Source organism: Kogia breviceps, chromosome 7 (assembly GCF_026419965.1).
Source record: "Kogia breviceps isolate mKogBre1 chromosome 7, mKogBre1 haplotype 1, whole genome shotgun sequence".
In the NCBI taxonomy this organism is placed as follows: Eukaryota; Metazoa; Chordata; class Mammalia; order Artiodactyla; family Physeteridae; genus Kogia; species Kogia breviceps.
The window spans coordinates 104,168,109-104,184,839 of NC_081316.1; the positions used below are offsets into that span (position 1 = coordinate 104,168,109).

The window sequence follows — 16,731 nt, forward strand, 5'->3', positions numbered from 1 at the left end:
TATTTATGTTCAGAAATCTCCAGATGATAAATTACATTGACGTTAATCACTTCAATGCATACTACACAATTAATACCTGTACTCACCAAAAACTTAAGGATTATTTAAAGTATGACAGCATACACATCTGGCGGATTTTTCACATAATTGGGCCCCACAATTTCTCCTGGTACCACATACAAGTGCCTTAACAAACCAACGCTGCAAAATTCTGTGTTCAATTAATTAGGACTTAAATCCACACGACAAAAGGGATTCCAAGTTGGAGCTCAAGCCTTGTCTTCTAGACAATATGGTGGCTCTCCGTGTCAAGGGGAGTGTGCAACCTTCCCTTCATTTTATCCCTCCTCCTTGCCCCTGTCATTTTTAAAGTAAGATATTTAGTGGCATACAACGTAGGTTTTCATTTCCTTTTTAAAAAATAGTATTTTCTAAAAGGACATAATTTATACAGCATTCAAATCCATTATCTGTCATTTTACTCTGTTCTTATCCTGATTAATATCCATCCATCTGAGATGAGGTAGAGAGAGGTTTCCAAAAAACTTCATGTGGCAAAATGGGCCAAGGTTGAACTGAGTATACTTAACACCAATCCTATCAGGTTAGATTTGCCTCGAAGGTAGTCTCATTTCCCCAGAGTAGAATAATTCTTAATCTGAGGTCCATGGACCAGCTCAGGATGTCCTGGTGATAAACTAATGTTTATCACTGATAGTATAAGAAATCTTTTTAGGTGGCAAAGGAAAGGACATTAAAAAATAATAGTTGTACATTTATTTTAAAATTTACTAGATAGAATATACACAGCAAATAAAACTCATAATTTTACAGGTGTTTTTAACACAGGTCTTGGTTAGGTTACAGCAATAAAATGACTTAAAAATTCGAAATGTGATACGAACACAGATGACCTGTGGATTTGGTAAAACTTGTGAAAGTGACCCTTGAATACCTAAAATTAGGAAAACTATAAATACACTCCTTATACTGGAAGTAAAATGTGGTAAAATGTGGTGAATGTCATCATTTCCAGCTCTATAGCTGTCAAAGGATTTTAAAGGGGTCAATGATCCCCGAAAGTTTAAGAACTGCTGAGTCCAGAGTTTGGGCCAATTAAAAAATAATGGTCTAATGTTACTCCCCACAAAGTATCCAAAATAATTCACCATCCATGCACACTGGCTACTGAATCTCATGCATTCAAGTACCTCTTCTCTTTTCATGGCCATCAAGAATGTATATATGTGTATAACCGAGTCACACTTTGCTAGACAGCAGAAACTGGCACAACACTGTAAATCAACCATACTTCCAAAAAAATTGAAAAAAAGAGAGACATGGTGTGGCTTGTCTGCAGAGAGGGGCCTCCTTAGGGAGGAATGAGGCTGAACCCCCAACACCACTGGCCAAGGTCTAAGAAAGTTCTAGTGCCCAATGACTGAGTGCCTTGAGCACCTGAGGCATGAGGCTTTTTGTTGTCTACAGCTGCTGGTGTTCAAGGAGAGTAAAGCTGGTAGGAAATGAAGTAGAGAATTACAATGTGTCTGAAGATGCTACGTAAGGAATTCCTGGCTGACTGCGCAAATTTTTCAGTAGTGCTCTAGAGAGGGAGGGTAGTGAGCTGTCAGGTGACTTTCTTGAGCATGAAGCATCGTATTAAGATGCCAGATCAGACTCTAAACTCCATTCAGATTAACACACTGCTTTGTAATTCTTAACCTTCTTTTACGCAAAAAGACATTTTTCCTTATATACATTCTAAGAAATGGAATATCGAAGGATAAAATGTTTGTGTGGCTTATGTTGGGTAAAAGAACAGAGTCTCCCATAAAAAGGTGCCATGTTAAAGTTAAAAATGACCCAGGGATTTGGGCTTCCCTGGTGGTGCAGTGGTTGAGAACCTGCCTGCTGATGCAGGGGACACGGGTTCGAGCCCTGGTCTGCGAGGATCCCACATGCCGCGGAGCAACTAGGCCCGTGAGCCACAACTACTGAGCCTGCGCGTCTGGAGCCTGTGCTCCGCAACAAGACAGGCCGCGACAGCGAGAGGCCCGCGCACCGCAATGAAGAGTGGACCCCGCTTGCCACAACTAGAGAAAGCCCTCGCACAGAAACGAAGACCCAACATAGCCAAAAAGAAATAAATTAATTAATAAACTAAAAAAAAAAAAAAAAGACCCAGGGATGTGTCTTCAATTTGGGGAAGGCATTAAAGTCACTCTCCTGCAGTTAAGGGCTGGCAGTACTTTGTAAGATTGCAGTCAGATGGATTCAGATATGCAGCTTTATTCCTTTTCTTAGAAGGACAAATCTCATTTGAATCTTCAAAAGAAAAGGCTTTATAAAGATCATTGGCAAGTCTTCCAAGGGGTAGGAGGTGTAGTGCTTGAAATATTTTGCATTTGGGAATGAGTGTAATCTTGTAGGTGGGTGGGGCTATATTCTATTTAGAAGATATTCTGGGAAACTAAGAGTTTAGGGGTGGGAACTGGGTGAATAGCTACTCAGGTCTCACAGAGGAGCTAATGTATTATTAAAGCTAATGGGCCCCTACAAGGAAAGTTAATGGATATTAAGTTTGCTTAAATGAATTACATATTAACAAAGTCACAAGAAATCTACTATCTGCCAATTTAGATAATATCTGATCTTCTCTTGTTTTCCCATTATAGGGACATTACACTACAATAGTTTTAGTGATATGAAAATTATAAGCATGATGCCCATAATGAAGCTACATAATGAAGTAGATGAAATGAATTAACAAGAAAAACTGGCATTATGTAATGTTCAATTGAGCCAAGCTCACAAAATGGAATGGGATGGCCTCGTAGAAGCAACTTTTTATAACTTTATCCATCCCCTGTTTTGCTCAGGCAACCTAAGCAGGTGATACATGTCATAGGGAGATTAATGGTGCCCACCCCTGCCACCACCAAATACGTACCTAATTCCTAACCTCTGGAACCTGTGACTGTGGCCTTACTTGGAAAAGGATTCTTTGCAGATGTAATTAAGTTAAGGATATTGAATTGAGACCATTCTGGGTTACCCGGGTGGGCCCTAAGTCCAATGACAAGTGTCCTTGTAAGAGACACACAGAGAAGAGAAGAAGGCCAGGTCGAGATGCAGACAGAGAGTGATGTGGCCACAAGCCAAGGAACACCTGGAGCCACCAGAAGCCAGAAAAGGCAAGGAAGGATCCTCTCCCTAGAGCCTCTGGAGGGAATTTGGCCCTGCCGACACCTTGATTTCAGACCTCTGTCCCCTAGAACTCTGAGAGAATACATGTCTGTTGTTTATTAAGCCATTAAATGTGTGGTAACCTGCTATGGCAGCCCTAGAAAATTAACAGAATAATTCATACAGAGTAATGCTTTTCCTTTATCTGATGCCCAGTCATTGACATCCAATCAAACTCTTGTAACATTTTCACTAGGCACACTCAAATGCCACCTGGAATTTTGCAGAGGTCAAGTTACACAAGTCTTTTGAAAAAAGTGAGAAGGTGGCTACTCAGCCACAACTTTGGTGCAAGGCTAATTTTGTGCAGAAAAAAGATATTTTTTCCACAAGTAGGAGAGCCCAGAGGAGAAAGTGAGGAGAGCATCTTTAGTCCATAGGGCACAGTGAGGAGAAACGTCACTCACCGTGATCCAGCTTTTACTGATGAAGCCATCAAGACCGCGGCACTCATCCCAAAGAGTTCCACTTTTAAACGCATCGCTATAATTTAAGCTAAAATAGAAGAGAACTTGCAATCTAAAACAAGATGCTGACGTTCAGTAGGAATAAAATCCCTTCTAGAAAAAAAAATTCAGCACTTATGATGGGGTTAATAAAGCTGGGGGTGGGGGGCGGTGGGGGGGCTGGAATTACCCTAGATTTTGAAGTTGGCATAGAAATGATTACAGTCAATATTCACAAAATTTAATTCATTAAGTCATGCACTAGAGCAGATGGAATCATTTTCAAGTTTTACATTTGGGTTAAATGTAGTATTTTCAAAATCCTCATTGGCACTCCATAATATGGCAGTGTTTCAGTAAAATAATCCTCTGATTATTTTTCTACCAAGACAACAAGATAAAAATTCTACCTAAACTATATAAAAACATATGTATTCAATAAGTGGCTTCTGAAGTGTTTTTAAAAAACTGCTACTCTCTACCCTCAGGGTAAAATACTTGGGTAACGCTATGGTTTGAGTGTTTGTGTCCCCCCCCACCCCCCAAAAAACCGTATACATTGAAATGCTGATCCTCAAAGTGATGGCGTTAGAAGGTGGGGCCTTTGGGAGGTGATTAGGTCTGGAAGGTGAAACCCTCATGACTGGGATTAGTGCCCTTGTAAAAGAGGCTGCAAAGAGATCTCTAGCCCCTTCTACCATGTAAGGACACGGTGAGAAGGCGCCAGCCATGAACCAGGAAGAGGGATCTCACTGGAACTTGACCATGCTGGTACCCTGACCTTGGACTTCCCAGCCTCCAGAACCGTGAGCAGTAGTTTTCGGTTGTTTATAAGCCACCAGCCTGTGGTAGTTTGCACAGCAGCCAGAAAGGACTAAGACAGGTACTCACACTGTACTTCTAGATACCGCTGGGTCTGCAGGTTTCCAGTGACGGCAGGGTGCTCCACCTGACAGATCACCGGGACCCCGTCATCCTCCTTGTGCACCTTCAGCATCAGCTGACTAGTCACAGTGTACATGTCTGACCACTCCTCCACCTCCGATTTGCCTGGGGGGACATACCAAGAAACCAGAGTTGAGTGAATCTCACTCTTTTCTTAAATATCCTCCCCTCCCCTCCCTCTACCCCAACATTATTATTTTAGTAAACATAATGGAAGTCACTCCAGATAAAGGTAATCTGGGGGTAGATAACTGATAAAATGTTAATTTCCTACTTTTCAGCCTTGCAGGATAGTATTTAAGATAACATCAACTCCACATACTATTTACTATTTTTATTTAAATATATGTTTCTTCTGTCTTAAAGTTTCCCACAAAAAAGCAGCTGAAAGTTGACCCATTTTGACATTTGACTGCTCAAGGCATTAGGGAGAAAGAAAAGAGAAGTGCTTTTTCCCCCTATGACCATCTGAACTTAACACATCTACTAGGCTGTCATGCGGTTTAAAAATTCCAGGATATCATCCAAATCCCTTAAGTAATTCAATCAGGAGTAAAGATATAAACGACCCCCTTTGCCCACCCCCATCAGCAATTAACAGGGAAAGCAACTACAATTAAATGAAATTGTAATTGAAATGTTTAAACTCGGAGACTTTTGGAAGAACACAAAAAAATGTAGTGGCAGTGGGTAGAGCAAAGTAAGATACAGGCTTCAGGCCAGAAGGGAGCCACGTCCAAGAACACCCAGAAAAGGGGGGGAGGAGGCTTCCGGATGGGATGAATAGGCCAAGGAGGCCCCTTTCCTGAACTCAGCACTCCCTGGGACATGGCGCACCATTAACTTTCTTTTAATGTTTTGTACTTATTGGTACACATTTAATGGCTCAATTCACTTAGACAGAAAGGCAGAGGGGAAATGAGAAACTCCTTCCTTCCAAAGCCATACCTAGGAAATAGGAGATTAAAACAGAGCAAGCTTTTTGAAACTTAAGCCATTATATATAGATTTTTCTGTTTCTAGATATAGATTTTTATATCCTCTTTCTAAAAGGACTTTATTTTCTTCTTGCAACTATTTATTTATTTAACAAGCACATACAGAGCACTTACCTTGGCCCAGACACTAGCCCCATGCTTTACAAATATTCACTCATTTCATCTTCATAAGAATCACACAAGGTATGTAAATATTAATATCCCCATTTTAGAGGAAATTGAGGCACACAGCAAGCATTTCTGTCAAATGCTCAGAGGAGTTCAGGCCCTGAGTCCTCTGTCCTGGGTACTACTTGCAAGGCAACCTTTTGCAAAGAAAGGAATTGGAATGCAGGCATGCATGAGGAACTTAGGATAACTGGCAAAGAGAGAGTCAAAAATAGGGGCTAGGCTGCATCTTTCAGCCGATGCAGTGGCTAAGAGGGCAGGTGTCCGAGGATCCAGGAATCAAATCTGGATGGCCCGGTACTGAGGGAGAGACAATAGGAGCAGGGTTAAAAAAGTTGCCTGTGCTGCCAGCACAAAGTCAGAAACGTTGCAGGAGAACAGGCTGCTGACACGGGCAACTGAATCACAGATTTCTCATGAAGGGTGGTGCCTGCAAGGTCGCTATGAAGATAGATTCTCAGCTGCTTAGCACAAGCACCCTTGCAGGAAAGCACGTTGTCAAAACAATCGACGGTCCAACAGAAGTTAGAATGACTTGGTATTCACCATGACCAAGACTGCTACACACCTTTTTCACGGTGTAACACAAGAATCTGGGGTCCTGACCCACCCTGGGTCACAGGGTAAAAAGCAAGGAGAACTAAGGGTACGGACATGGCCAGCCTGAGCTCAGGGGATACCTCAGTGATTCTAACTGGTCTGGCGAGTTCTAGTTTACAGGTCTGGTTCTCTCTGAGCCTCTGAGTAAACATCTAGCAGCACATATCACCATGAACCCTCAGACAACAGAATGAGGATATGAATTAGAACAGTAAAAATGCCGTTATGCTTTGGGCTCAGACACACTTAGTAACTGATTGCAAACCATACGTTAGGCGGGCCAAAAAGTTCGTTCGGTTAAGAAGTACGTTGTTTGATAAAGTTCTTGGTGAGAATGAAAAATGTGCCTTTCATTTTTGCTTATAACAGAACGGACTTTTTGGCCAACCCAATATAAATGAGCATTGTTGTTCAGGGGGTGTGTTTTGCGTTTAACGTCCACAAAGGTGTACTCCTGCTGGGATCGAGTGTGGACTGGCTACCTCAGTACCAGGCAATTCGCATCTTACCTTTGAGCTCCTTGTTCCCTTTGAACCACCTGATGGTTGTGGCTGGTTTGCTGGCCATGGCGGTGCAGTTGACTTCAATCTCCTCACCTTCCACCGCAGTGTCTTTCTGGATATCGATCATCAGATTACGTGGCGGGACTACAAATTAAACATGTGTGCTTTTGAAACACAGAATCTATTTCTGGGCATATTCTTCTAATCATTAGAAACTAGGACCACTGCTCTCAAAAAAAGGAGATAAATAATAGACATTCCTGATGGGAATTTAAAACAAACTGCCACTGGAGGAAACAGAAGAAAGACAAAGTCATTATCAAATAAAGTGAGTTACGTGAAATCCCTTACTTTAGAATTTGTCCTAACGTTATCTGATAAAATGACCAGTCTTCCACTCCTAAGATATCAGTGACCGAGTTATAGACATACAGATACTAGATTTGCTATCAATCGGTCATTAGAAAATTGACCAGATATAAAAGCAAGAGGAGTAAACATTATTGATATTATCCTCCTTACCTGGAAGTCTCTGAAAGGAATATTTCTCCTTAAACTCAACCCTTGGATTTCAATCTTCGTATGAAAGATTCCAATGTCAACCAGCAAAGATCAAAAACGTGGAGTCCCGTAAAAGAATCACTCCCCATAAACATACACAGGAAAACTGTGCCTCAGAGCCACTTCCATTCAATTCAAATTATTTATAGAGATCCAGAATATGATCTTGACCTCTGATGGATGGCGTAGTAATAAAATCCTTTAGCTATGAAGATGTAGTAATATAGGAAATGCCAGTTAATTTCTAATGATTTTCTATATTCTGAAATCTAAAGCTGCAAATTTTGGAAACCAAAGGTGAAAAAGACTATTGAGCATTTGTAGGTTAGATTTCTACCTCAGAATTAAAAGCACTCTTCCCTAAGCATATTAAACATATATGTAATAAAATGATGAGAATAAAATATTTGGGGGCTAAAATGCTGAATATCAAATAAAGAGTAATGATGGTGGTTGATAAAGAAAGCATGTTATCTTTTCGGAAACTGAGTTGACAATGAAACTTCATATAAGTGCAACCTTATGTCAAGACTGAGCTTCTTGAAATAAAAATCAGTAAGAATACTGAATTCAGCAGACTGAATCTAAGAATATATGTCCTGACCACCATGAATAAGCAAAGACGGTTCTAAGACTTATGATTAATAAGTTTCTCAACTCAGAAGAGAAACAAGAAATTAAATATGTATAAACATGCCATCCTGATGATCAAGTTGAATAATAAATCTCTGATACTGTTTCAATAAATTATGGGATTAAACCATGTATTTGAGATTTCCAACTGTTCTAGTCCAATGTGAAAATTCTACCCACAGAAAGACTTTTACACTGAATTGAAGCAGTTGAAAATTTCTATAGAGAATTATGGAAAAGGAAAAGGAAAAGGATTTGTTGTATATGTTTCTCAGCCAGGTAGTTGGTAGGGGGAGTGTATAGGGCAAAAGCAGGCCTCTTCTTTGTTCCCTGTATAACACGAAACTAACACAGTTGCTCAACTGGACGTGTTGCTAAAGTGATGTGGCCCCAATGAGTAGTTAAACATGGCAAAGAACTACCCTAGTTTATATTTTAAGAAAAAATAAGCATAAAGAGAGATAGTCTAACATCCAATTTGGAGTTGCACATCTGCCAACATTTTAAGGGACAGAAAGGCAGGTATAAAAGTAAATGGGATGACTTTCGCTAGCTATTTCCTCAACACAGTTTATCCTTCCTAGATGACAATCAGGTAGGTTAAAGATTTTCATTACACGTACATAGATAGCTGATACGGGGTACCCAGAGAGACTAGATGTTTACGTCCAACAAATACTACTAAATTCTGTGTGCCGTATAATCGGAATACTGAAAAAATGCTTTTGTTAGAGCAAATGTCAGAGGAAAAGATTGTCCAAGCCTAAAGAAAATAAGATCTTGGTGAGCTATGAGGAACAGAAGAAGAGGCTTAGATAAAAAGGGAATAACTAAGGAGTAAAAGAGCTAGGAATGTCCTCCCAACAAATGTAGGGCTGAAAGTCAAACAGTATTAATTCTTTTCAAGGTCCAGACAGAAATAAAAATGGAGTGATTAAAATAATATCTGATATTGACATGTGTAATGATTTTCAATGAGAAATGTAATTGAGTAGTGTAATCGATGGGATACAACTCAATTTAAGGAAACTCAAATTGAGTATGGGATACTCACAGAACGGTTCTCTTCCGATGAGACAAAGACGGCAAATAGCTAAAGGTTCTATGTAATACACAAAGCTCTCTTCCTTGGAAAATACTACAGGATGGGATAGAGCAGATTTCCGTATGCATGGATAACTTTGGGAGAAACACTTGGATGGTCATTCGGTGGTAACCTGGGAATCTTCCTGATGCAAACAGATCCAGGAGTTGTTAAAAGGTTCCAGCAAATATCAATTGTCAGGTCTTCACGGCATTAACGCTCAAACATAGTCTTTGTCAGATATTAGTTTTCTGCGTGTTCCTGGCTATCTCTCCTTCATCCTCTCCTTTTTTGTATTGAGTCTGAAGATACTGGAGAGCTCTCTCTCCTCCTCACAGGCTTCTTCTAACCTCCACTAGCAATTCACCTTCAGTGGTGTTTCTTAGTAGAGGAAGTGCTTAATTCTCTCCATCAGATGGAGAAGGTCATAAGGATGATGGCGTGTTCTTTTCACATTATCAATAATGTCTGCTAGTTCAAAGTAAGGAAATGGGCAAGCGGTACGTATAAATTAGGCCAGAGGAAAATTTACCAATGTCTCTTAGATTTCGTTTGGGGGTTGAGAGTGTCAATGGCAGCAAATAGGTCCTTATCTAGATTACCTGTTGCTTGGTTTTATCCATGTTAATACCTCCTCTACTGCAGCAGATATAATCTACACTTCCCTAATCCTTCCCAGTGATTCCTGTACTAATGCTAGCTCCTCCTGGAGAGCTGACATCACCTGTAACTTGACAGCCAAGGAAGACATGTGGAAAACTTCAAAAGTGGTGGAAAATATGACCCGTGTAGAAAAATAAAGGCCTTGTTTATTGTTGAGAAGAACATCCTGAGAAATGGCTGAATGACTTTTTCCAAGTCCATAAACAGTTTTCTCAAGATTGTGACCGGTATTTCTGATCTTTACGAAGTGTAGAAGAAGAAAGAGTCAAATGTAGTAGGAGTTGTTTGGTTTACAAGTATAAAATAAAATGTGAGTCATAATGGTTCACTGATATCAGTTATAAAGTTAACTTCTCTCTGGTTTTTTTTTTTTAAGCAAGAAAGCTTTAGAAAATATAAATGAAGTGATTTAAGTCTATCTTTCTGAAAAAAAGGGGGGTAGGACAAGAAAATCTTAAAGTTTATTTTGGTCTATTCATTCTCCCGTTTTTCCCTTTAACTTCATAATGTCTACTCAAATACGAAAGTGGTTAGTAAGGTATCAAAATCCATTTATAAGAAAAAAATGAATTAGAACTGCTACTAACCATAGAACATACTTATACATCGTCCACTAAACAGACACATTTAGTGAAAACTGCCTGCAGCCATTCATGAAAATAACCAAAGATATATCTAAGGAGGAGCATAGAGATGGAAACCTGAATAAAAGTCACGGTAGAGGGAAATACTAGAAAAGAGCAAAGAAATGTTGACGTTCTTCTTAGCTAACTTCACATCTTTAAGAGTGCTAATTATAAACATTACGCCTACCACATTAAAAAAAATCAGCGATATCAAGATAAGTCACATTAATTACAACAAAAGAGGAGACTTAAAGCTGATCAGTATGTAGAATCTCACTCTAAGACCCTTTAAAATAATTAGGTTCTCCTGCTCCTGGAATCTTAAGAGTGAACACTAATCTTAGAAGGACGGGACTGCAATACTATTAGCTACTATTATCAGTAACTATACTAATGTTCAAGCAGCATCTTCTCTCTCTCACTCATCTCCTCTCATGAACAGTAGTATGATCTGGAGAAAGAAACAAACTCATCACAAGTGGAAGAAGTGAACGAATATCCTAAAAGCCACCCAAATACATGCAAAATATCGTAGGGGAGTTTTCAGTTTTTACATGGATAAGATAATAAACATAATAGTAACTAACAAATACCCATCTCTATGTCTTATAATTATGCTGAAATTTTTGCTGAATGCTTCAAACAACTAATACAGATGCATGCACTAAAATGAGCATCTTCAGCCAATCAAGAAGTCTGACAGCTGTGTAAGTACATATTGGCTCCTTTTCAGAGACCCACAGATAGAAACGAAGACGACACTAATAGATCATTCTTCATTCATTATAAAACCGGAAAACTCTAAACCTTAGGAGGAAGCTTTGAATATATGAGTATCAGTGGAAGCTGTCAGATTTTGGAATATGGGAGACTCAAGCACTAATGACAACAATTTGACTCCGTCAAGGAATCCTAGAAGAAATTCAGTGGAAGGAATATTAAATGAATGCATAATATCTGCAAAAAGAGCATCTACCAGTATTACTTTCAAGTATATTTAAGTTAATGTTTCTATACAATACAAGCAAGGAACCTATTAGTTCTAGAATAATCCGACCTCCAAAAGGATTACGGGTATAATGCTTCTCAAAAGCCTAGTGCTGACTGTATTCAGTCCAACTGGCCCAGTCTAGTGGGTCTGAGAACAAATGTACCAGACACTGAAAACTGACAGGCAGTAACTGCTTGTCAAAGACCAGATACACTCCTGCAAACAAAAGATGTGCACCTTCAGGGAGAAAGTCTTGAAAGAGCAGCCTTCAGGATTTTGTTGAAAACAACCTAGACTAGAAGACCCAGAGGTTCCGAGGCAGAAGAGGAAGGTCTGTTTCGAAGTCTAAGACTCTTGATTCTCACCATGTGCTTTGTAACCTGGGCAAGACGACTAACCTCTATTACAATCATCTCTTTCTTTGAAATAAAGACATTCACACTTAAAGGTATATGTAGCGAAACATTCTGAAGATGCAAAATGCCGTGAAGTATATTCCATCTAATTGCCTTCACTTTCGTGGACACACCATAAACAATGGTGGGTCAGTGGAAAGATGGCCTATTTGAAGTTTACGCAGCTGATGACTCACTCCAACAAGCAAACAGTGTTTCAAAGGCTTCTCCAGAAAACTTCCGGTACATCTGCCAAATTCCAAAACGGTCATCCCAGCCAAACCTTCCACACTTAACTATTTCTGCAGATCTAATAGGGATCAAAGGTGCAATTAGAGATAAACACGTACACATCACGAAACACAGACCACAGCAGAAACAACATGGCCAGACATGAAACCTGACTGTCTAAAATCAGTGTTCCTCTTATCAATAACATATATGTAAGCATTAGGGGTAGGTTTTAGTTTAATGAATTAAAAAAATGTTCCCTATTACAGCTGTGTTTAAATAAAGGAATGAGGCAGCAAATCAATACATACACCCAATAAATACATATATGTTCACACACACTAAGCAGAAACATCCTTCATATTTATCTTTCCCCTTTAAGCTTCATATCATTACACTGAAAAGCTGCCGCCTGCCGCCTCAAATAGGCTTTGATTCATCACCTTTCCGAAGGTGTAAATCAGAGATCTTGCCTCACGCTATAGTGTAGGTCCTTGAAAACTCAGTTTCAAAAATCCAAATTGGCTGGTGTTAGGCACTGGAGTATATGTTTGTCTAAAAGGTGACTAGTTCAGACCACCTTCACCACAGGAATACCTGCTGACTCTATCAAAACATACACATGGAAACCTGGCTACCGGGATTCTGCTGAAAGTCGCAGTCTAGCCATCGTACGTGAAGATGCTTAACCCGCTAGAGGTAGAGGTGTACTCAGCAGCCAATCCACAGTCCTTGCTTATTATCAGCCTTCTCTCCCTAGAAGCTCTTCACTCGTTTACATCTAATGGTTGCAATTTGTGGCAAAGTATGTGTTCACGGGCTATGATTTTTACAGCATAATCTGGAGTGGGAGCAGTAAATGAGCAATAAGTCAAGCCGAAGAAAAGGAGGTCAACAATAGTAAATGAGATGTAACTCAGAAGGAAAAATCATTAAGTGGATTTCATATCAGAGCTGTGCCACAGGGTGCAGATGTGGTAGCCTGTTTCCCCCTCTACTGCACAGAAGGGAAAAAAGAAAGTCCTGGTAGTTAGAAGCAACGACATTACATGTGGTGAGTGATTCATTTGAGGGCTCTAAATTCTCTTGATCTTTGCTTCTGAAGCTTGAGGGTTGAAACCCAAGAGCAGGTGGAATCTAGAAAGCCTGCTGATTGCCATTCCTTAGAGTGTTTGGTAAAATAGGCTATTTTTAAAGTTCAGCAAGATGGGCGGTGAGTCTTCCTAAGACAGTAAAATTTACCGTTAACCTTTTCCTAGCTGCTGGAAGCCATCCGGCAGTAAGTGCCACCCCCTCGTTTCCCAGGACAAGCCCTGGTGCATTGCTTACCCAGGACCGTGATCGTGGTGTAACTTTCCTGAGGGGGGTCAGTGTAGAGCTGGCAAAAGTATCTTCCTTCATCAGAAATTGAGACATTTGTCAAGGACACTTTGAGTTCACTGCTTGAAAAATTCAGCAGCTGGAACCTGCTGTCCTTCAAAGCTGGAAAACAAAACACAGAGTTAGTGTTGTGAGAAAGACGACAGTCTATTTGCCTTCCTGAGGGGAGGCAAAAGGCAGGTGACTAGAAAGGCAGCTACAGAGCAGACACACGGATTAAGTCTTTCTGCACCTGGTGGGTACTTCTTTGTGCTTCTTGAGTTCCTAGTTAGGGCTTCTGCAGTAACTGCTTGTAGACACACATATATCCCTGACCCAAAAGGAAACTCACACACATGGGTGTGTGTGTCTGTGTACACATGCATATCCCTTGCTGTCAGTTTTGAGCACTTATTCATAAATTGTCTCAGATCTTCTATCGGAGACAGGCAGAATGAGAACAGGAGGAAAGGGGCAGGCCGTGAGCCCCCTTTGGCACTCAAATTTCAGGGAGTAGAACCTACAGGCTTTTTAAATTGTCTCTAAAAATCTGAGGTCTTAAAAGAAATAGAGGTTCTAATATTATGAGAGAAAATTTTTAAAAAGCATTATTAGTAATTTCAAAAGCAAAATGAATTCATTAAAAAAAAACTTTATAGCAAAACAATCCAATTTAACTCTGATGCATCTTTCTGTTTCACGTGGTTTGAGGTGGCGCTGCCAAAAGTCCATGGCCTGGGGCCTAAGACCTGACCCCATTGTCTAACTGCATGCAGCTCCACGGGGATGAAACTGATTAGGCATAAAGTAGGAAGTCAGAGTCACCCTAAAAGTAATGTATGCGGCTTTTTATTGATTTCTAATATTCACTTTTAAAATCCTGATATTAATTTGGCAAAGGCTAGATCAGTATATACTAATGACAAAAATTCATTCTAACAATGAGAAGCTGGCTTCTCTCCTTTTACCCTCCACAATCCTCTTAATGTTCCTTAGGTTCATAACTCTTTCCACAGGGCATGAATGTTCTGAGCTGTTGGGGAGAATGGGGACAAGTGGGCAGGAGGCGACGTGCCTGACACCCGCTTTGGTTAGGCACCAATGCTCTCAAATCGCAATTTTTCGAAAGACCTGATTCTTGCTCTTGCCAAGCCCTGACACCCATTTGAACCATTGCTATGATATACAATTAAGTTTCGATTACTGGCTTTTGTGTTCTTACATTTGGAAGGATTTCAGCACATGGGCTCCTCCACCTACCACAGGCTATGATGACAGGAGATTTGGTTTTGTCTTTATAGGCACAGATTGCCTAGGAAACTTCAGTCTTCAAACCAAACAGATTACCTTTGAGAATGTTATATTTTCCTTGCTTTACCCTGCTTGAGTTGTTTGTGTCAGCTAAGTATTTGGGACTCAACAGCAATTCGCCTTGAATTACTACAATCAATTCCTCTTGCAAAGGAAGACTGTCTTACTTTTAAAAAAGGACCATTCAAGGTTTCCATTAAGTAGGAAGATTATGATTGCATGTCTCTTTTTTCCTCTGAAGAACTGATTAAACTTTAAGCATCTAACATTAAATTAAAAAAAAAAAAAAAAAAGAAAAGAAAGGAGACCTTGGCAATCTCTTTATCAAAGACAATGTGTAGGAAAACAAGTCGCCATCTAATGCTACAGAGATGGAAACTTACGCCGGAAGTCCCTGAAATAAATGGTCTGTCTGTTGGGATTCAGTAGTTGGATAACAGAGTCGTCACTCTTATTGACCTGGCAGCTGATGGTTGCAACTTCTCCCTCGATCACTGTCACATCTTTAGTAAACAAATTCTGTCCATCACCTTTAAAAAAGAAGAAAAAAATTCCATCAATGAAAATTTGGTTAATAGGATCAATTAAAAGGAGAAACAAGAAGTGAATTAGAAAATAGACACGATGGGGATTCCCTGATGGTCCAATGGTTAGGACTCCGCGCTTTCACTGCCAAGGGAGTGGGTTCACGCCCTGGTCAGGGAGCTAACATCCCACAAGCTGCGCGGCCAAACAAGAAAATAAACAGGGGCAGCCACATTTGGTAAGGCTCACACACCTTTCTCCATAGTCCACAAAACGAGTCTATTAAGCTGAGATAGATCTAGGGGCAAAATACAACTAAGCCTGGAATCGCTGTCAGAAGTTGTGATGTCCACACTCCAGCCTCCAGTGGTTTTACTAGCCAAGTAGTATGCTGGAGAGGTATGGAAAGGTAAGAGTATTGGTGGTCATGAGGAACAGCAGGTCCCACAAATGGAGTAGGGGAAATACATATACATCAGCCTTCCTTATCTGCAGGTTCAGCATCCGCAGATTCGACCAACCACAGACAGAAAATACTAAAAAAAAAAAAAATTCCAGAATGTTGCCCAAAGCAAAACTTGAATTTGCACAACAGCAACTATTTCCATAGTGCTTACATTGTTTTTACCAGTATTTACATAACATTTACATTGTATTGGGTATTATAAGTAATCTAGAGATGACTTAAAGTATACATTTTATAGAAGGGACTTGAGCATCCTGAGGCTTTTGGTGTACGTGGGGGTCCTGGAACCAATCCCCCATGGATACCAAGGAATGACTGTACTCAACCTCAGCTCACATGCCCTTGAGCTATTTGGTCACCTCACAGAAAACTCAAGGGGTCACTTTACAGAAGTAGGTGGGAGGGCTCAGTAAACAATCTCACCTTGTTAGTGGATGTCAAGATTCCCAAAGTATAGGCAGTTCTGTTATTTATTGAGTAGGGGTGGGGACCTGACTACGACCCTTTGGAAACTCAGTAAAATCCTGGGAAGCCTTACAGTTCACTTTATTACTCTGTTCTCAGAAACTACATCTTCATGACTCACCCAAAGCTCCAGGCAGTCCTGAACCACGCCCCTTCTACAGACTACCCCCTTCCAGCCATTTAGAAAATCTCTTACAGAACAAGTCGAGGCTTTCAGATCCACCGATATCTGGATTATCTCCAGATCTGCTCTAGTTTGTTGCTTCTAGGATAAATGACAGTAGCCAGGGCCCCTCATAAATGTCCTAATCGATCCACAGCACAGGTAGGAGGAGAGGAGACTTCAAAAGCAAAAGATGAAATAATTGTTGTATGTCCAATTCCGCACCAGGCATAGCAGGGGATTTAGCAGTATAAGACATTGTCCTACCCTCTAAGAAGCTGCAATGTTGGTGAAAACTGATCCCTAATTCCCACTTACAGAACAAAAAGTATAATATAAGCAATAGGTACAA

The 16,731-nt window shown here is 40.2% G+C and overlaps 1 protein-coding gene across 12 annotated transcripts in view; it reads right to left on the reverse strand.

The window, feature by feature from the left end:
• Window positions 1–16,731, reverse strand: part of CADM1 (cell adhesion molecule 1) — a 343,297-nt gene that overhangs the window by 61,296 nt on the left and 265,270 nt on the right. For all 12 annotated transcript variants that reach the window (XM_067038982.1, XM_067038986.1, XM_067038984.1 and 9 more), the window contains exons 2-5: window positions 15,144–15,290; window positions 13,420–13,572; window positions 6,913–7,050; window positions 4,584–4,742 (exon numbers count right to left, since the gene is read on the reverse strand). In XM_067038982.1, the coding sequence (XP_066895083.1) occupies window positions 4,584–4,742; window positions 6,913–7,050; window positions 13,420–13,572; window positions 15,144–15,290 (597 nt within the window). The remainder of the gene's footprint in view (window positions 1–4,583; window positions 4,743–6,912; window positions 7,051–13,419; window positions 13,573–15,143; window positions 15,291–16,731) is intronic.